We start from the raw sequence: 22,156 nt of genomic DNA, 5'->3' as shown, positions 1-22,156 counted from the left end.
CTCTATTTTCTGCTGCTCAAGTTGCTGAACTAATACTTTTTGTGCTCTGGGGTTATCAAAAAATATTTTAAAAAAGTTTAACAGCAACTTTTCTAAACTCAAGCATATTATTCAAATACTTACTTTCCCTTCAGCACTCAACAACTGCTCCTCCTCTTGTTCTGTAAGATTTCCTTTTATCTGCAATACTTCTTGTTCATACCTACAACGTCATTCACATTCCATATGACTGATAAGGCAGTTGCTTTGATAAGGTGCTTTTACTTTCACATACTTAACATGATAGTTTTTCTGAATACATGCTTCCAACGTTCATGCGCATGTTAAAACCTGACGGACTGATCTTTAAATGCAATTATAGCTTCTCATTTCTGTTTGGACCCATGTCAAATTTCCCAGACTTTTTGTGTCAATATAAACATTCACAAAACTAGGTACATATTCATTTTAAACTGCAACTCTTTAACTCAACACACACACACACACACACACACACACACACACACACACACAATGCATTTTCCAAAAAGGAAATTATAGGCAAATGCCCCAGATAAACAGCTACGACCACAGACAATATCCAAATAATTCAAATTTAAGGTACCTCTGCATACTCTACTACACTAATGTATAGTACAACATACAAATGACTTCAAGAAATATACACATACTGTCAATATTGTCTTTACTTACAGTTCCATCATTATTCTTCTAGACATTAATTGCAAAGTGTGAATTATACAAGGAGTCTACCCACCAATGTAATAGTCCACAAACTTCCAATTTTTCTTTTTTTCTTCCCACTTCTAAAAGTAATACAGTTCTCATGTCCAAACTGCATTTTATGGAAATGTCACTTTACAGTTCATCAATTTATTTCCTACTTTCAGATTCTTGATGGCAATTATTTTCCATCCTCTTAATCACCAGACACTATTTTTGGCTTAAGTCCAAGTTACCCCTGTTTTATCTAGTCAGCTCCTGTACCTTTTTTTTTTCACTCCATCATTTTCCTTTGGAACACTGGAAAAGTTTTGAATGGCAAAGCTCTGTCCATTGACTGTGCTACTGTCAAACGAATGAGAAACAGAATCTCATTCAATTTGCTAGCTCACTTTTTGCTGGGTGAACTTTTTTATCCCCTCCTTCGCCTGCTCTGCATCTAAGAATGCCTTTGTTCCTTAAGAAAAAAAAATATTCTGAGGATAGCTGGATATAGCGAATTGAATCTCACACCTGCTTCTTGACATCCTCTGATTTGCAGGCATAACCTTACTTATCTTCTGCCTGATGTACAATGAGTAATCATTTTTCTTGAAAACTCTGATGTCCCCCAGTTGATAATACTTTACACTTATACCACACTTTTGTCAGGAGCAGTTCCATCCGTTGATATGACATCTTTATAATCACAGGTCTTGGCTTCTTTCTCATGCCCAGATTTGGAGCATACATACACAATGTCTCCTTTTAATTACTAAATCTTGTTGTGGATTACCAGTCTAGTTGATTATTTCTACTTTCATAAAATAAATCAATGTGTTTCATCCAATTTATCTACTACAGTGGAAACTCTCAGGTTTGCCCTGCATGCTTTGTTCTTGAGAAGCCTCATAATCAGCCAGTCTTTCCTTCACTTCAACCTCCAATTTCTGAAATGTTATTAACTCATCTAAATAGTTGCTTAAAGCTTCTTCTATATGTAATTTTCCAGTGCCCCACTTATTTTAAACACATCTGAATGAATCTGATATAGTTTCCTCTAAATTACTGGAAGTCATCCTGTGTACTAAGTCTGAAGCAAATTGTTTTTTACTGAAGAGCTGCAAGGCTCCACCCCACCAGCAATTTGTCTTCTTTTTTAATTGACTTCCTCTTGCAGTGTAGTAACTAACCAGCAATAAAATTTTACAGAAGTAAAAGTTTGCTTTTTCTCTCTGTTTTCAAAAGTTTCTGTTTTCACACTGAAACAGTTCTAATCCATCCACTGATCAGTGTGATCATAGGAAGTTACTAGGCTAATGGCTCTACGGACCTTACAAGCCTAGCCAAGTTCTACCCTTGTTTCCACGATTAGGACCTAATGCCCTTGCCCAAGAGAGATACAGGTGGAACCCCTGGGGTGAATTTACAGTTACCTGTCCAGACTGCTTTTGAAGAGGGCCAATGAGGTGTTCTGTTTAACATGATGCAGGAGTCTGTTCCAAAGGTGTGGTAACCTCTGGGAGACCAATCTGTCCCTCCCTCCAGCAGGTTCTATTAATGTCACATACCAGGTTAAGGTTTCTAGAGCAAGTAACCAGTGTACCATTTGACTTGTAGATATGCAGCATTTCTAAGAAAGCAGGGTCAGACATTGCCTTATATGCATGGCAGAGATCGCCTGTGAGTGATGCCATCTTGTAATAAAATGTCCTAAACATTAACAACAAAGTGGGGATCATGTTTTACAGTCATTCCATCAGTTTAACTCACTCAACAAACTTCCAGTTTTTTCAGCCACTTGTCACAAAACCATAGTTCTTGTGTCTACATGCAGCTAACGGTAAAGACATTTCAGATTTCTCCTCTCCAGTTTCATCATTAATGTCACATGACTGCTGGTCTTATTCCTCATCATCTCAACCTCCCAGCACCAGACAAGTTCTTACCTTCCGACTGAAGATTTAGCCATGAGTAAGAACTGTTTATATGTGCACCCCGAACAGACACCAACCTGGCTAACAGGAAAAACAGTGTTCCTACTTAAGAGTGAACCTCTAAGGTACCCTAAAAATTATAGACCAATAACTTGCCTTCCGATGACAAATAAACTATACAAGGGAATTGATGCAGACAGAGTTTATAGTCATTTAGAAGAAAACTCAATTATAGCAGTAGAACAAAAGGCTAATAAAAGAAAGTCATATGGAACAAAGGTCATTTGCTGTTAAAGTCATAGTGGAGAACTGTAAAAAGGAGAACCACCTAAGTATGGCATGGATTGACTACAAAAAAGCATTTGATAGTATCCCACATGCATGGATAAAACAGTGCTTAAAAATGTATAAGATACACCCTATACTGATCGACTACATAACAGTGGCCATGAAACAGTGGCAGACCACTTTGCAATTAAGCCACGACAAAGGACAAATTATTATCCCAGGGACAAATATTCAAAGGGGGATATCCCAAGGAGACTCTCTGTCACCTCTGCTATTCTGCCTTACCCTTAACCCATTCAGCTGTCTACGTAACAGCTTAGGCCATGGCTGCAATTTGACTCCCAGAAAACAAAGTGTAAAGACTTCTCATCTTCTCTTTGTCAATGATTTAATACTGTATAGCTCATCAGATGAGGAAGTGAAAGCACAACTGCAAGTTGTCAACACTTTTTCAGATTATGTAAGAATGTCATTTGGTCTTGATAAATGTACAAAAGCAATCTTTACAGCAGGAAAACTGCAGCACCAGGAAAACATCAGTTTGGGACAGGAATGTGATATAAAAGAACTTAAGCAAGGAGGAGTGTATAAATATTTGGGAACTGATGAAGGAGCAACAATAAAACATGAACAAATGTGAATAAAACTTAATAAGGAATAGTTTAGAAGATTTATATTAATCCTGAAAATAGCAGTGAGATCTAGGAACAAAATCCAAGCTATAAACCAATTTGCTCTTCCTTGTCCTAACTTACAGTTTTGGAGTGACTGATTGGCCTCAAAACGTGCTGGCTAGATTAGATAGGAAAACAAGAAGGATGCTTCATAGTTAAGAAATGATTTATAAAAATCAGTGCATACCAAGATTATATATTCCCCGTTCCAAAAGAGAAATGGGCCTCCTTGAAATTTATTACATGTATAGATCTGCAATTAGGAGATTCCACACATCTGCTGACCTCACACGAACCAAACTTAGTGAAAGTTTTGAAACATGAGGAGAATAAATCTAAGATGACTTCTCTGCTTAATCTAGCAAAAGCAGATCGGTGTCAAGCAGGAATGAAATCAAACCAGAAGCAGATAAAAATCAGGCAGCAAAGGAATGTGCAAAAAACAAAAGAAAGAATACAACGTGAGGGACCAGATAAGAAAGCAAGAAATGTGGAAGATGTATAAATACAGTTGCAAGTACAGAAAACTTCTGGAAGAACCTCATGTTGATCAGGAACGAATGCTAGAATGGTTAAGGAGAGGCAAATTCAAATCAAGAGATGAAAGGTTAATATTGGTGGCCCAAGATAGTGGGCTGTGTACATCCTGGTTTACAAACTCCATTGAACATGTGGAAGAAACAGACAAATGTAGGTTTTGTAAAACCGAATTGGAAACAGTCACACACCTCGTTGCTGGCTGTGACATGCTAAGGGTGTAATAACATGGCAAGATTGTTGCACTGGGGATTGTGCAAACATTATGGTACTGAAGTGGCTGAAAAATATTGGAAACATGAGTCACAAAGCATCACAGAAAATTATGAAGTTTACATCACATGGGATCACTCACTACCAACAGTTCAAAAGACAGATGCTAGAAAACCAGATATAGTGATCCATGAAAAGAAGACAAAAGTAGCACTGATCATTGAAATCGCCACACCGTGTGACTACAGTGTCTTGGGTACTGAGAGAGACAAAGTCATAAAATATCAGGATTTGCAGGCAGAAACAACAGCAATGTGGAAAAAAGACACCCAGACAGTCCCAATAACAGTAGGAGCAATGGGTCTTATAAAAAAGAATCTACAATTGTATTTAGATATGTTACCAATACATGTAACTCTGTACGAATTGCAGGAGGAGTCATTATTGGTCACAGTGCGGGCGGTGCGAAGAGCACTTCTGGCTGACATCAAAGATTGAAACAATACTTATTTCATGAACTTTAATTGTACTTTGACATAGGAATGGGGTCCATTCCCATCATGGTATTAGAAACCCAAACGATTTGGAGAAATAAAAAAACACCAGTGTTTTGGACATTACAGGAAGTCATACAGAAGTCCGGTAAGTCTACAGGATCTCTCTGAGACTGTCCCTCTAAAGTCGCAGACGGGCTGCAACTACTGTTATGCACTTTAACACTTAGAGTTGGGAGAGTGATGAGTGATGAGGCCAGAGAGCATAGCTCTGAACTGAAAATGACTGCATCCAAGCTGCAAGTATAGATATTTTCTGGATGCCTTCACTACAGTGATATGGAGACAGGCATCTTAGAAATCAGTTAAGCACATCTATTTGTTTGCTTTCAGGCAAAGCAAAATAACTTGCACTATAACCATTCTGAAAGGGGTGTTTCCAATATGCAAGTTTAGGCTGCCAAGATCATCAGTCTGAGGTTCTTGTTTTTCTTTTTTAAAAAAACAATCTTGATTAGATTCTGTACCCTCTCTGTCTAGTGTTTTTTTTTTTTCTGAGAGAGTATTTTTGTTGCTAGGGTTAAATATCTGGTACGGGGTGAGACATCGGAGGGGAGCATGGACTGAGTAAGGGTATAGTAAAGCCTTTTCATAGTCTCTCTGTCATCTGAGTGTACTGTATGATGACCATTCACTCAGCAAATGGAGAGACAAATGACCCTCAGCTGACTCCAAAAGGGAACAGTCGGGCAAGGAGTCAAGGATACTGGTATTACTTGCTGGAAAAGGGCCCTGTAGAATCCCCAAGTTTGCGGATCTCCATGTCCTCCATTTTAGTGTTCATTTAAAGGGTCACCTTTTTCATAGCCATTCCTGACTGAGGTCGATTCAAAGGGATGGCATTGGGGTTTCCTGAACCAAAAGGATTTGGATCCCTTCTGATTTATGCTGTAAGATCTTTAAGGGGTCTCAAATTTCACATCTGTGGCAGACAAGCTCTTACCTTCCAACTCTTTCTTCAAGTTTTCTTTAACAGCAGGACAGAATAAGAATGTATATCATAAGTCGGATTACTGAAGGATGTTATAAAATTGTACACAAAGTCACAAACACGGAGCCAGGAATGAAACCTCACAGTAGTACTTCTGTCTGATGCCCTAGAAGTTAGACAGGTTGATAATGTTAAGCATAGTCTCTACTGTGGTCTCTGATGTCACTTTCCCAAAATCTACAGTTAATTCACAAAATATTTTCGGAAGCAGTTTTGTGTTTGTGTCTCTGCACGTGTGGCATAGTTCAATGCCTTCAAGCCAACAGTGCCTGGAGCTTGTACGCTTCCACATTCTAGCCATTGCCCTTGACTCCTTGTTGGAAAGATGAACAACACTTACATTAACTGGCAGCTCTCGCTTGGTGACTGCTGCTACAATCATAACAGTCCACCAGAAGTCCCTTGGGCTAGTGCTGTGGATAGGTCAGCATCATCATGTTTTCTCTTACTGGAGTCCATATCCTTCTTCTCACTTTTTTTAATCCTTCTTTCTGTCATGTTTCTCAGCAGAAAGATCTGTGGAAAGAAGTTATTCGGTGAGCTAATAAGTAACGGCCAAAAGCTTTACATACTGAGGTGCTCTGGTTCCAAGCACACCACAGAGGTCATGGGGCCCTGGGGCAGCATTTTGTTGCCATACCTAGTACACTAAGCTCTTCCCTTCTTTTCCATTACTTCTACTAGCAACAAATGTCAAAAAAAAAAAAAAAAAACTACAAGTCAGTGTACAGACTGTGAAATGAAGTTAGGAAAATTACCAAGCAATTATACGTAAGAACCATCAGTCTACTGCCTATGTGACAAAAGGAGACAAAGTAATTAAATTTAGTCAGTGAAGTACAGAAATTCTGTACAATATTATATTAATGAAGGGGTTCTAAATAGAGATTCATGTACAGAAATAACATCACAGACAAAAAAAAAAAGAATTAAGTGGTGCACTTAAGCTGTGGGTCCTGAAGAATGGTGTAGTTGCTGACAGCAGCAAATGAGATCTTAGGAGAATTAGTGTAATGTAATGAAGTTTGCTAATGAAAATGAAGAAGACATTTGGGGAACTTGCAGAGGCTTGTTGCACTCCACTAAAGTTGAGCCTAATTGTGCTTTGAAATATCTGCTATTTAAGAAAACTTAGAACCATACTACAGCTATCAGGTTAATTCCTGCATTCTGGATGCAGAAAAGAGGGTGATCCACTGCTTTTTTTGGAATGCTAAAAAGCCACTGAGAAGCGCATTATCCATCTTAAAGACCATGTGCAACTAGTTTTTGCATTTACCCGCAGTCGCTCTTTTTCTGGGATGACAGGATATCTTCCCGTTCTGCAAATCCAATTTGCTTTCTGTTTCATTTTACTGTTTCCTGCTCACAAACTTTGCCTCTCTACAGACTTATGAGGGCAGTACTTCCTGTATTTACAACATCATGCGTGTCTCTTTGATGATGCAATGTTGGATGGTTCCTGCACTTCCAAGATGGGTCTCTTTCATCAATTTTTTTAAGTAAGTAAATATCACATTTATGCTGCAACAGACTGAGTGTAGTATGTCCATTTATTAATGGAACAGGTTTTGCATCAGCATGCATTTTCTGGACAAAATGAACTATAAACTATGAAAATCTAATATCTAGCTCTGGTCCCTGACTGTAATCCTCAGTGATTTACTAAAAAATCAAAAGTTTTACATAGGATGGACAGTGTAAAAATATGAAAGAAAATTGGAGGCATTCTGTAAAAATCTTGGACAAATGAAAGGTAAGATATTCAGTGACATAAGGCAAAATCAGAGGCAATTTAGAGTTATGGACTTCCGAGCTGCATGAGATGTGTTTATGTGACAGTGAAACAGAAGCAGCCTTCACATTTGTTTCCACATAAAAGGAACACAGAATGCATGGGTGGATCAGATTTGAAGACCTGATTAACCAACACCATATAACTAACCTTAAACTTGAAAATTAGACAAAAATACAAGAAAAACTGCCCCATCTGAAAATCCTCTCTCTGTACACCTTTCGCCCTCTCACCGACTAGGTAATAGATTCTGCTGACCTGAATGTGATGTCAGTATATCAGCAAAAAAGCAGAACTTCCTGCAGAGCAATCTATGGAAGCAGAGCATTTTATGGCTATGGAGGGCAATATTTGGAAGAGATCTTCCTTAAAAAAAAAAAATAAAAAAAAAAAAGACAGAATGCAGACTTAAATGACAGAAAGACAGCCATTAAGCAACTACTGAAGAAATGCATTTTGACAACAGACTTCTTTGATTCTGTCAGTTCGCACAGGATCTTTAAGTAGTATTTCAGTGATTAGCACAAATAATTTGGTAAACGTGCTCCTGCCTGTCCAGATTCTGTGTTGAAGAGGAAAGGAGGGAATTCAGTTAGTTGGTTGTAGATTAGTTTTTCTAAAATGGTAAAAGCTTAACAAAAGAAAAAAAAAAGCTTGTCAGGTTACTCACATGGATGACACACTTCTGAAGAGAAAAGAAATACTAGCATAGAGACACAGACCAGGAAGACTACAAATACTTAAGCAGGACACTCAGCAAAATGAATGCTGCTAATTGTACAAGGAGTGCAAAGTTGTAGAGATGTAGAATGGGAAATGAGACTATGATAAAGCTAAAGCTATCCATGCTTTGAGTGTGTTCTTAAACAGGTTCCTGGGGAAACAGCAAACAGAAAGGAGTATCATAGTTAACAAATGCCCTTATGCACCTCAAACGATGTCTAGGATGATGTCCCATGGAGAGTAGGAGATTACTGGGATAATTAGATGGGTTCTTAAGCAGGCTTCCAATAGAATGAAGAGATGCCACAGTCAACAGATAACCTTCTGCATCTGATGTGATGTTTGGGGTGATGTCCCACAGTTTGAGTTGGTCTGTTTAACTAGGTGAGGTCTTAAACTGGCTGTCAAGGGAAAAGTAAACAAAATGGAGAGGTAATGTAAACAACAGATGCCCTTTTGCACATTATATACTGTGCGGGATGATATAAGTGCATGGATGTAGTGTGTGTGTCTGTGTATATGATATACCTTCATAAGTTCGACGACCACATCTTCCACACTGCTGCCGCAAACTGCAAACAGCGAAATTCGAAAATCAGAGTGCCAAATTACAAAACCTCGCCCCCTTTTTGCCCCATGGTAGCACTCATTTCGGTGGTGGAGTAATTGGGAATGTCAAACTTCGATATTTTTGTGATGTTTAGGGAAGTCAGCATGACGGAATTAGGCTAAATGGTTCGCGTTTAAGCACATTCGGAAATGTGCTTTCGTACATATGAAGGTATACCTGTGTATATACATATGTATTTATGTATGTATCTCTCATCTCAATGTGTGTGTACAGGCACACACAAGTACATATGTAAATACAGTATATAATACACATACATACATACTGGTGCATGGATGCATATGTGTGTGTGTGTGTGTGTGTGTGTGTGTGTGTGTGTGTGTGTGTGTGTGTGTGTGTGTGTGTGTGTGTATAACATATACACACAAATATGACTGCCTAACAATAATGCAACTGTTTTTCTTCCAAATGCAAAACACCAACTGCAGTACAATGAACACAGGACAACACGATCACTAAATCTCAGACAGAATCTCTAAGCATAGCAGTGCTGTTAGGGAAAAGGTATTTTGGGTCCAGGAGGCACCCTATAAATTCTAATGACTGAACCGGTTCCACTGCTCATTTTTCTCAACTGACTGCGATTCCCAGGGATAAGAATGGTGCAGTAACTCGTTTCTGGCTTGAAAGAGAAAATCTTTCATAATGGCTGTTATAAGCCAGTCACTTAGATAAGGGAACACTCAGAACTCCTGCAGTCTGAATTGTGCAGCTACCACTGCCATGTATTTGGTAAACTCCTGGGGGGCTGTGGTGAGGCCAAATGGCAGCTCTTTGAACTGAAAATGTCTGCCAGCCTGAAGGTCCCATCTCGACTGCCTGGCTATCTTGATGTGATAGTAGGCTTCCTGGATGTCCACTGAGCACATCCAATCATTCTTCCACAGAAGAGGCAATACAGGCTGCACAGTGACCATCTAGAACAAAAATCTGTTTTACAAAGTTGCTTAGCTGACTGAGGTCCAAGACTGGCCTGAGGTCTCTGTTCTTTTTGAACTAAAAAGAACACACAACTTCTGCATCTTCTTTGGTTTGGTGGTACCTCTGGGATTATTCATTTGCAAGCGTCTTTAAGACTTCTAGAGTCAATGCCCTTCATTGGGGGGGGGGGGGTGTCTAGAAGGAAAAGACAGAAAGGGAGTAAAATAGCCTCTGATTATCATTTTCAGCACCCACAAATCACGACTGATGACTGACAAGGCATGTGGATGCATAGCCAAGCAGCACACAACTGCCTTCAGAGTAGGACAGTTGGGCAAACATTCAGGAATGCTCAAAGGATTTTCAGTGAATTGACCACAAAACCCATGGTGTTGTGGACCACCTCTAACTCTAGAGAGATGTCTGCTGGCACCACTCAGGATGTTGACTGGCCAGACCTAAAGACTTTGAGGGATTCTTGTAGAGCATCCAAATGCCTCCCTTTCACACTGATGCTTCCTGTGCTCTTCCATAACAGGGGCATCCAGAGAGGTACAGGTACTGGAAGGGGTCTACTTCAAATGATCGAAGTTTCAGAACATCGATCATCACATCATCGAAGACCAGATGATTAAAGTTCTGAAACATCAAGCGTCCTGAAAACAAATCATCGTACAGCTATGAACAGTAAATGTACCTTTCTCTTCACTATAGTGTGATCTCAGAGTTGGTATATTTAAGTAGCAGAGGGTGTGGGGGGTGCAGGGGGGGGGGCTTGCCCATCTGTAAAAATGTAAAAGAAGACTTTCTTTTTAGATTTTTTTTTTTTTTTTATGTTCGATGTTTCAGTACTTTGATCATCTGATCTTTGATGATGTGATGATCGATGTTCTGAAAATTTGATCATTTGAAGTAGACACACTGGAAGTATTGGGGGAGCCTGGAGACTGGACTTGCCCAAGACCAGTTAGGTCAGCCTGCCCCAAGGATAAAGTATGAAGAGGAACTGAAGATACTAAAGTAGCAAGGGATCTGGAGAGGGCAGCCCTTCTTCTGAATGGGATATTGTCTTTTCAAAGGCCTTAAAAGCTAAAGTTAGCCCTAAAGAAGGCCTCCATGGGTCCACAGACTCAGATTCCCATGACGTGGCCCAGCTTAGATATGAAGTCGATGCTGCAACTGGGCTGTCAAGGGCTGAAGCCCCAAAGGGTAGAAAGAGTTCCGTGCATCTCTTAGTCATCCCTGACCCCTAGGCCCGAGTACCCACAGATATCTGATCTCACAGTCAAGCAAGGTAAAGACACTAAAACCGACATGTGAAAGACTGTAACAGGCTGGAGGCCGAGTAGGTTTCCACACTTTCCTTTAATAATAACAGACACAGATTCTTAATCTGTGTCTGTTATTTTTAAAGGAAGGTGTGGCAACCTACTCGACCCTCCAGTCTGTTAACAGTCTTTCACATTTCAGTTTTTGTGTCTTTTCTAGACTGCAACTTTGCAACCTTGTTTGATATAAAAGGTAAAGACACTGACAGAGTCCTTGATGTCCAGACTATCATCGTTGATGGAAGTACCATGGGGAGGGTGGGCATCTGGATCCAATACTACCTGATCTGAAGGCTGGAGTAGAGAAGGAGATATGAAAAAAGGAGTGGAAGGAACAGGTCCTGCCAATCCTGAAGGGGTAGTGGGGAAAAAAACGCTAGCTGATGTTGGGTCTTCAGGAAGTTCCTCATCATCCTATCTCACATCCGCTTCTGACAGACTCCTCATGAACTGAACCGTTCCTAAATAAAGATGCTGCAGAGGGAGGATTAGAACTCCACTGACTATGCCTCTCATAGGTTCATAGGAGATTACTAGGCTAATGATTTAAGAGCCTTTAAAAGCCTAGCCAATATAACCTGATTTTACCCACTATATGGCCCCTAGGGGCAAGAAGATGGCATGGTTTGTGCCTATGCTTTGAGCATCACACAGACTGCCCCTGTCTATAAGGGACAGGAGGATTAGGGATCACATACTTGGAGGAGACGGCTCCAGGAAAAAGCTGGTTCCAAAGCACAAGATATGGAACAAGACCAGATACAAGAAGACTGATAGCTGTAATTAAATCAAAAGGTGCTTCAACAAAGTATTAGTTTAAGTGTGTGCACACTTTATATTTTTTCCCTAACAGATTTGTTTGATTTGTATAGGTTATAGGTCACGTTAAAGGTGGTAAAAGTTTTGTAATGACTTATTGTGGTCTCATTTTTTTTTTTTTACCACAAAAACCTGGCATTTTAACAGGGGTGTGTAAACTTTTTATATCCACTGTGTGTGTGTGTGTTTATATATATATATATATATATATATATATATATATATATATATATATATATATATATATATAAAATCCAACCTTCACAGAGCAGAAACAGACTAAAAGAAAACACCACGACATAAAACCAAAGGGTAATTTTATTTCGATAAGTGCTTTCACAAACACTGTTGCTGCATCAGATCTTAAACTATAAACTACTCCACATTTATTTCTTCCTCTTAAATCTAATCATCCAATGGGAACAATGTACACTTCTATGTCGCTAAGAAACACATCACTTCCCTGTTAACTACATAGTGACCTAATTCTAGAAGCAACATGACTACAATCTAAGCTATATTTCAAACAACATATAAATATAAAATGTATGTATGAATAGATAAAGAGACACACTTTTTTTTTTTTAAAAAGGTGTATTTAAATTGGGGGAAAATGGTAGGAAGCCACCATCTCCAACTGTAAAACTCAGACAAGAAGGCCAGAACCTGAGAAAGGTAAAAGAAGTATTAAGGTAGGTACTACATAGTTGAAAGAATCAACAACCCTGATAAGAATAAAGCAGAAAAGCATATTTATCTTTTGAAAAACACTAAGATGAACACCAAACCCAGGTGATCTGTTTTGCAAAGCAGCAAACAAAATCTGTAGGACCGGTAGGATAGCGGTACATTATGAGAAGGGGAGGGGCCTGAGCCTTCGAGCCAAAAATCTAGTCTAATGTGCCGAACTCCGATGTATTCGGGTGCAGTATACCTAAATGTTGAGGTAGACAGAAAAGACATCAGATCCCTAACCTTAAACTTTATGTTACAAAACACCCTTTCTCCTACAGTACCACTAAACAAGACACTCAACATACACTGTAAACATAGTTAGAAAGCATAATGCATCATCTGTCTCCTTCTCTAGCCTTTACTCCAACTCTATCTTGCAAACAATCGTGCGCACACACACACACACACACACACACACACACACACACACACACACACACACACACACACACGCACACGCACACACATCCTGCATGAGTAAAAATTCAGCATAACCTAATGTTTTAGCATTCTACTTATTAGCACTTCTGCCTTCTTATATTGGGCTGCCAGATTTCAGCCTGTTGGTAGATTATGTTTGCTCTACTGATAGGAACCATATATGCATACATACACATATATTTATAACAAATACAGACTGCGGTGGTGGTGCATCGGTAGCGATGTCGCCTCACAGTAAGATGTTGTCCTGTTCGATTCTCAGCTAGAACGTCTTCTGTGTGGAGACGTGCGTGAATGGGCGTACCTTCGTTGAAGGTTGTGCGTTAGGGCCGGCAACTCGGCACGTAAAAATCTACTGCCAATCATTAGCGGTCCGGAGTTCCGCTGTGGCGACCCCTAACCGGGAAAAGCTGAAAGACACAACAACAGTACACAACAGCATACCTTTAAGGAGCGGTCACTGTAACAGTCATAAGTTTTGGATTACCCACCTTTAATGTGCCATTTTTCTAGTCTCTTTTTCTTCCAGCAGTGATTAAAGTCTACACAGGCCTAGCATTAGCCAAGGTACTACCACAGGTAGCTCCAGGCTCCCTTAAATATCAGTATTATTCTTCGCACACACTTCCATTCTTTGAGCCTACATGTGCATATGTAAACATAAGGGTGCAAGTGGAAGCCAGACTTCACTGCTAACCAGCAAAAGTAATAAAATGTAATCACCTGAATGCAGATACCCAGAAAGCACAGTGAAAATTTAGTTCATTAGGTTTGTATAATACCGAATCAGCATGGATAGTAATATCCAGAGATCACACATTACAGCAACTGCATAACAAAGATTACATCAGGTAATATGCATATCTAGAAAGTTTTGTAACAATGGGGAAATCAACTTAACTATGTACAGCTCACAAAAAGAGGGTAGCCTTACTATTTACAGTGACCCCTCCTTCAATATCTACTGTTAAGGTAATTACCTTACACATTTCCCTTAGCTCACATACAATTACTTTCATGAAATGTGCTCATGAGAGCATTTCATCCCAAACAGGAGCAAATGAAGTGGAGTACTGGCTGAAGGAGCTCTTCAGAGCAGACTTGCATATGACTTGCTAATAAAATGCACTCCAAGGTGACAACATTCAGCTTTTATGACAAAAGTATGCTTAAACACTACTTTGGGGTTGCATATTTGCCCACACCATTATACCACTGACATACAAACAGCAAATGATGTTAACTTAAGAATATTCTAACGTGAAAAAAAAAAAACAATCAAAACAGAACTGCATGACAAAGTCCAGAAAAGCATTCAAGACAATGCCTAATCTTTACAGGATGCTGCCAAACCAATGTCTTTGAATTTCAATGCCTTTCAGAACACTCCTGTGTATGGCTCTTGCTGGCAAGCAGTGCAGCTCCATATGTGGAATCCAATGTAGTCTCCACCTTCTTTTCTCTTAATTTTAATTGCTGCAATTAAGTACGGCTGCAGTAAATCAAGCTAATGTAATGATCAATAATGTTGTGTCAATTTTCAGTAATTGCTTTGGGACAGTAATTCATGTAGAAGAATATTCTATAAGGAAGATTACTAATGGCAGGACTTTTCTTGAGCAAAATCCACAGAGCGGTGATTATCAGGTTTCATATTTTATAATATATCAAATGAGACAGGCACAACTCATTCTGAAGACTACAAATACTCAAAGACAGCCCAGATGGGTACAACTCTTTTTAAATAAAGGCTGAAAGGACACAAGAAAACTTATCGAAGTAACCTGCCTGTTCAGAATGTGACAAAAGATTGTAGTCTACAAACAACTCTGTGTTAAAGACAGAGTCTGCTTCTAGGAAGTGACACTTCTGAAACCAAGGTAGAAGGGTAAAATTAAACATACATTTGTAAGTTCTTTACTAAAACAAATTAAATAAAAAAAACACTATGTTTGCATCATACAATGGAATACTGTACTTACCGCCTTATCTTTATAATCTAAATTTGATTAGCTACGTTGATCACAAATGCAGAAAACTTGCTCATCTTAAATGTCAGCCACAAAGCCAGTGTTACTCACTCACCAAAACACTTCCTTCTTCATCAGATTCTGGCTGGGATAAGTCAGATTCACTCCTTGATTTTGTAAGTCTGCAACTTGGAATGGTGTGGACAGATCGGTTCTCAGTTGACAGGCTCTCGCTCCTGTTATGAACAAGACAAGCACTATGAAGTCAGACATCTTCGATTCATCCAAAAGTCTAATGTTCATCAGATTATTTACTCATCTAGTGGTTTATTAATCAAGTAAATGTAGGGTTCAAGATGGAACCTTTTAAAGTCCACTTGGGCATAATGGCAACAGGGATAAAAATGATTTGCTGGTGCATTAGAAAAAAGACCACCTATTCTCACTTAAAAGCCTCATGCTTCACACACTAATAGTCTGGATATACAAGTGAGGAACTAAGAAATACATATTAAAAAGAGATATGCAAGTTACAGAAATGACAACATTCACAAATGTAAGAGAAGCAAAGGATTAAAGTAAGCAACATTGAAAGATTCACTAAATAAAACACAATATAAGCTTATCTAAAAGGTCTTCTTCAGGACAAGTAAATTACATAAAATAAGAAGTTATGTACCTACCATAACGTTCCATGTTAGTTGTCTTCATCTCGCTTTCTTTCTTGCTGGATGGGTTCGGAGCCGATCCTCGGCTCCGACTCGGCCTTTTACTAAAGCTCGAGAGCTATTTACCGGCTTGAGGCCTCCCCTTATCCCACAATGCTAGGTGTCAGATATCCAGATCTCGTTTGGAAAAGCTAACACCATGGAAAAAACACACTAGTTCCCACCAAAGGTTTACCTACAGTGCTACAAACAGAGGAGGACGTAACCTAAAAACAAGGTCAACCGTAGGAAGGCGGCCTCAAAAGGGATTCTTCTTAGTCCTAACCAGGCTAGGGGGATGGAGGGTGGGACGCAAGAAAGAAGGCGAGATGAAGACAACTAAAATAGAATGTTATGGTAGGTACATAACTTCTTAATGTTAAGTTGTCTATCTCGCCTTCATTCTTGCTGGATGGGACAGCGTCCCTAGCACCTTAGCCCTGGGTGGCTCATCGAAACAGACTCTTGAGCATAGTGGAACCCAAATCAGCTCGACTCCTGGAGGCCATATCCAACTTGTAATGAGAAATGAAGGTATGAGGAGTGGCCCATGTTGCTGCAGCACAAATAGATTCCATGGGAAGTCTAGCCTGAAAAGCTACCGACGTAGCCAATGCTCTGGTGGAATGAGCTTTTGGTTTTGAAGGAAGTTCTTCATGTCTCAGTTGGTAGATCAAGGTAATAATAGAGGCCAGCCACCTGGACAAAGTTACCTTAGAAAAAGAGAAGGCCCTGCTTCCCCTCACCATAGGACAGTAAGAGTTGATCTGATTTTCTTGACTGTTTGGTCCTATCCAAATAAAAACGTAACTGCCTGAGAACGTCCAAATAGTGTAACTTTTGTTCAGCTCTGTTTGAATAATTAGGAAAAAAAGAAAGGAAGATAATGGCCTGATTGAGATTTGTCTCTGAGGGTATTTTGGGCAAAAAGAAAGGATTAGTTCTGAGTGAAACTCTATCTTTGTGAAAAATAAGATATGGAGGGCGAACACAAAGGGCTTGAAGTTCCGATACTCTTCTGGCCAAGGTGATTGCTACTAAGAGGAGAGTCTTCCATGAGAGTAACTTTAAGGAACAAGAAGCTGCAGGTTCAAAAGGAGGGAGAATCAATTAAGTTAATATCAAGTTCAAATCCCACGGAGAGGGGGGGGATCTTTAACCGGGGGTTTAAGTAACATAGTCCCTTTAAGAAAAGCCTTACGAAGTTTGTGGGACATGATACTGGACTCTGACAGGCTAACGTGAAAATTTGCGATAGCAGCCAATTATACCCTAATGGTGGCAGCTGAGGAACCTGCTCGGAAAAGTTCCGCCAAAAAATCTAAAATATTATGGACAGGGGATGTAAAGGGGTTTATCTTCCTAGCCCCTGCCCAGAAAGAAAAACGTTTCCACTTACTAGCATAAGTCTTTCTAGTAGAAGGTTTGTGAGAAGAAAGTATGATTTTGCGCACTGGCTGAGAAACATATGGAAGCCTGGCTAAGGTTGGAAGTGGAGCAACCAAGCTGTGAGGTTGAGAGAGTGAAGGGATTGGTGCAGCCCACCCGACTGATGGATCAAGAGGTCTGGCACTGGGTCCAGATTCTAGGGCTGCTCCAGCAGGTGACGATGCAGGAATGGGAACTAAATTTGTCGAGGCCAGTAAGGAGAAATGAGGATTATCCTGGATCCCAAAGCGGTTGCTTTCTGAATCAGTTTTGGAATTAAGGGAAAAGGAGGGAATGCATAGAGCAGACCCCGGGGCCAATCGTGAACTAGAGCATCTCTGGGAGAATGGCCTGGGAGGGGGAAGAGAGTGAAGAAGTCGCTGCACTTGCTGTTGAGAAGGGTTGCAAAAAGGTCGCAGCAAGGTTGACCCTATCTGCGGAAAATTTTGTCCGCTACTAACTGATTGAGAGACCACTCGTGAGGCATAAGAATTGCTCTGCTTAGCCTGTCCGCTATGACGTTGGACTTCCCGGGGATGTGCTTTGCTATCAGAAACCGTTGAGAGGAGATTGCCCACTGCCAGAGTCTGAGTGCTTCTCGACATAAGGGATAGGACCTGGTTCCGCCCTGCTTGTTGATGTACCACACCTACCGACATATTGTCCGTCTGAACTGCAATAGTCCCGGTAGGTAGAGTGTCCTGAAGAGCTTGCAACGCTAAAAGTACCACTCATCTCCAAGACGTTTATGTGCAGATGGTACTCTAGGGGTTGCCAAGTGCCCTGGACAGTCCTGCCCTGAAAATGCCCCCCCCACCCAATCAGGGAGGCATCCGTTGTCACCGTGGCAACCGGAGGAGGAAGTACAAATGGTCTGCCCTGATAAATTTGAGGGGAGACCATCCACCAAGAAAGGTGGGCTTTGCATGATTAGGTGATTATTATGTTGTGAGACATCGGAAGCTGTTTAAAGGACCATTGGGTAAAAAGCATCCATTGAAGAATCCGCATGTGAAAACGAGCCAGGGGAAGTAATGTGATTGCTGCTGCCATGAGACCCAAGGTTTTCAGTACAAATCTGGCCTGAATTCTCTTGCATTGTAGTAATGTTTGAACATGTCGGCAAATGTCTAATACTCTTTCTAATGGAAGTTTTGCTGACATTTCTTTTGTGTTTAATATGGTGCCTATAAAGGTTATAGATTGACAAGGCAACAACGCAGACTTTTCGAAGTTTATGGAGATACCTAGCTCTGAGCAAGTTTGGATGGTATAATCCCTGGCTCGGATTAGCTGATGCCTAGTGGAAGCAGTTAGGAGCCAGTTGTCTAGATATGGAAACACCTGGAATCCTCGCCGTCTCAGGTGAGCCGTAACCACTGCCATGCATTTGGTGAACACCCTTGGGGCTGTGGTGAGACCAAAGGGCAGGGCTCTGAACTGATAGTGACTGGCTCCCAGCCGGAAGCGGAGAAACCTCCTGGAGTGTCTGTTCATTCTGATATGGTAGTACGCATCCTGAAGGTCTATATACACATCCAAATGTCCGGACCCAAAAAGGGTAGAATGGACTGAAGCGTGACCATCCGGAACTTCATTCTTTGAACAGATTTGTTTAACCTGCTGAGATCCAAAATGAGTCTCCAGTCCCGTTTTCTTTGGTACCAAAAAGAACTTGGAGTAAATCCCGGATCCTTGCTGGTCTGCTGGGACTGGCTGGATGGCTCTTTTTTCTAGCAGTTTTGAAATTTCTAGTACTGCTTGTTCCCTTAGACTGGGTGGAACATCTGGAAGGGACCTGCTTGTTTGCATGGGGGTGTGGACAAAGGGGATTTTGTAACCCTCGGATATGATAGCTTGTACCCATTTGTCTTGTGTGAGGAGTCACCAGGCTTCTGGGTACAGTGACAATCTTCCTCCGAGAGTGGACAGTCGAGCAGCCCCTCAAGGGTGCTTGAAAGGGTTTGTCAGAAAAAGATTCCCTGCTACCCTGATTTTGCAGACCCCCTCTGCCCCTCGGGCGGCGTCTGTTGTTGTTTCTTCCTCTGCCCCTGGAGGGAAACTCGCCACATGTGTCAGGCACGACTCCTTGGGGTTTGCGAAACCACATTTTCCCACTCTTCTGACCTTTAGGGTATGGTCTAGGAGGAGTAGAAAAACGGACTCCCATGGCAGAGAGAGTCTTGCCTTCCTGCTCACACCTGGTAAGGGTATCCTTCACCTGTGGTCCGAACAAAGCCGAACCATCGAAGGGGTATTGGTGAAGGACGCCTTAAAGGGGTCAGCAAAGTTACATAACTGCATCCAGGCATGTCTTCTCAAAGCCACGCCTGTGCCTGCGGCTCTACTCGCCCCATCGGCTGCATAAGAAATGAACCGCATGGAGGAGTTGACTATAGAATTAAGGGTCGCCAGCTGGGAGTTAATCTTTTCCTGAGACCCCGCAGCAGATAGATCCTGAAGGGTATCACCCAGTTCCTTAAGGAGATCACTCTGAAGGCGGGTGAAATGGCACAGATAGTTCAGCGACCGCATGGAAAAGGTCGCTGAAGAGAACATCCGCTTCTCGTACCTGTCTATATTCCTAGATTCTTTATTAGGTGGATGGACAGGCACTGAAGGGTTAGCCAACTCCTTCTTAGTGGCTGCTGCAACCACCATGGCATCAACAGGGACACCCTTTGTGAGAAACTGTCGGACGGGGCTGTAATGAATTTTGTGGGCCTGCAGGGAGTTGGTTCCACTGTGTCCGGGGCTGTCCACGCCTTCCGAGCCACTACTTCTATGAGCGGGTCGAAAGGCGGAGACACCCAGGAGGTGGAAGGACAAGAACCAAACGAGTCCAGATACACCGACTCGTCCTCGGAAGGGTTGACGGCGGTAGAGTTCCCCCTCTGCTTAAGGATCTCAAGGATGTCTGAAAAGGAGACATCCTCAGAGGGGGACCTTGGGGACCCTTCCGAATCCTCCAAGTCAGTGTCAGAGGTGACTGACTCAGGGGAGTCAACATGCTTCCTCTTACATTTTCTCTTCCGAGGGGGCTTCTCTGAGAGATCAGGGGAGGCCTCGGAAGAGGATGATACACCCACAATGGGGCTACCTGGAGCGCTTGTTCTCCACGCTTGGGGTCAGGAGGGTGGACAGAGACAGACACAGGCACCATGGTGGGAGGAGCCGAAGGGGTCGATCGCAGAGCCGACACCGGAGTCAGCACGCCCCTCATGACCTCAAAGGCGCCCCTATCAGGCAGAGAAGAGGGCCACTGCTCCGAAGAGACATGAAACCCTCCCGGCACCGAGAGGAAAGGCTCCAAGGCTGATGTCGGGGCCGAGCCCACCTGCGCCGAGGCCCCGAGAGGGAGAACAGGGTCGGACAAGGGTCCGATGCCACTCACCCCCTCGGAGCCGACGAGGGAGTCTCGGCACCCGGATCCCTCCAAGGACGGAACCAATGAAGAGATCGGAGCCGACGAAGGACCCAAAGGGTGGGGTATCGGCTCCGACGTTCCGACGATTTGAGCCCCAACAAGCTCTAGCTCCGAACACAGTAGTAGAGTCAGAGGAGGAACTGTTGAAGAAACAGGGATAGCCACAGTCTGTTGAGAAGGGTTAGTCAACATTTTGGCCAGTGCCTGCGACTTAAGGAGTCTACTGACCACCATCTCTAAGTCATGGTCAGATAGCCTGGAGGACCGAGAGGAATGGGATCTATGGCTCCGCTCCGAGTGTAGTAATGGGGACCTGGGAGCCGAGCGAACGGACTCTAAAGAGGGGGATCTTGAACTTTTCTGCTTAGAGAAGGCTCCGATAGCAAAGTCGGAGCCGACTGAAGTCTCGAAGTGTCGGTTCCGACCGGAACCGACGAGGAGGCAGAAGCTCCGCTCGGCGTCGGCTCCAAACAGGGAGCAGACGGTTTGGCGGGCTTTAAGGATTTCCCCGATGAAGGCTTGGCCGGGGATCCTTCAGGCTTTAACAAGCCTCTCAAAATGAGTTTATTCCTACGCTCCTGCAGGACTCTCGGACTGAAAGCATGACAGACCGAACAAGAGTCCTGCAGGTGTAGGGGGCCCAAACAATAAACACAAAAAGTGTGACCGTCTGTCAGAGACATCTTCTGACAGCACGAGTCACACTTCTTGAAACCTGAAACCTTGGTATCTTTAGACATGATAGAAGAGATACCAAGGGAAGTTAAACTAGTGCTTAAAACACTAAACACAGACACACACGCAGTAGAACTAAATACAAAACCTCTACAACTACAACAGTTATAAATAACAAAAAACTTAACACAAAAATTATATATACAGAAGGAATAAAACTCTGTAACAAATGAAAAAAGGGGATCCTAAGTGGGGTCTAAAGGGGTTACACGATCTAATAAAACTAATAGAGAAGAAAATTTAAAAATAGCAACAACTCTGACAGTAAAAAGTACTAAAAGAATTATACGACCTGGAGCCGGTAAAAAACGCAACCTCGTAGCTGAAGCGGCAAACGAGATCTGGGTATCCGACGCCTAGCATTATGGGATAAGGGGAGGCCTTGAGCCGGTAAATAGCTCACGAGCTTTAGTAAAAGGCCGAGTCGGAGCCGAGGATCGGCTCCGAACCCATCCAGCAAGAATGAAGGCGAGATAGACAACTTAACATTTAAAGTTATATACTCAGCATAACTAAGCATCTGTGTTGTCCATTTTCATTCTTCCTCAACTTACGGGTTACAGATCCGATCATCAGATCTGACTCGGCCGCATTCTACAG

The 22,156-nt window shown here is 41.9% G+C and overlaps 1 protein-coding gene across 5 annotated transcripts in view; it reads right to left on the bottom strand.

Moving 5' to 3' along the window:
- HERC1 (HECT and RLD domain containing E3 ubiquitin protein ligase family member 1) overlaps nucleotides 1–22,156 on the bottom strand; it is a 3,987,333-nt gene that overhangs the window by 2,656,143 nt on the left and 1,309,034 nt on the right. For all 5 annotated transcript variants that reach the window (XM_044077739.1, XM_044077741.1, XM_044077740.1 and 2 more), the window contains exon 24: nucleotides 15,375–15,495. In XM_044077739.1, coding sequence (XP_043933674.1) covers nucleotides 15,375–15,495 — 121 coding nt within the window. The remainder of the gene's footprint in view (nucleotides 1–15,374; nucleotides 15,496–22,156) is intronic.

The sequence above is a fragment of the Protopterus annectens genome, chromosome 7.part0 (genome assembly GCF_019279795.1).
Source record: "Protopterus annectens isolate FY-2018-M chromosome 7.part0, PAN1.0, whole genome shotgun sequence".
In the NCBI taxonomy this organism is placed as follows: Eukaryota; Metazoa; Chordata; order Ceratodontiformes; family Protopteridae; genus Protopterus; species Protopterus annectens.
The sequence above is the reverse complement of the archived record's forward strand: the minus strand, read 5'-3'. Positions and strand labels throughout refer to the sequence as shown.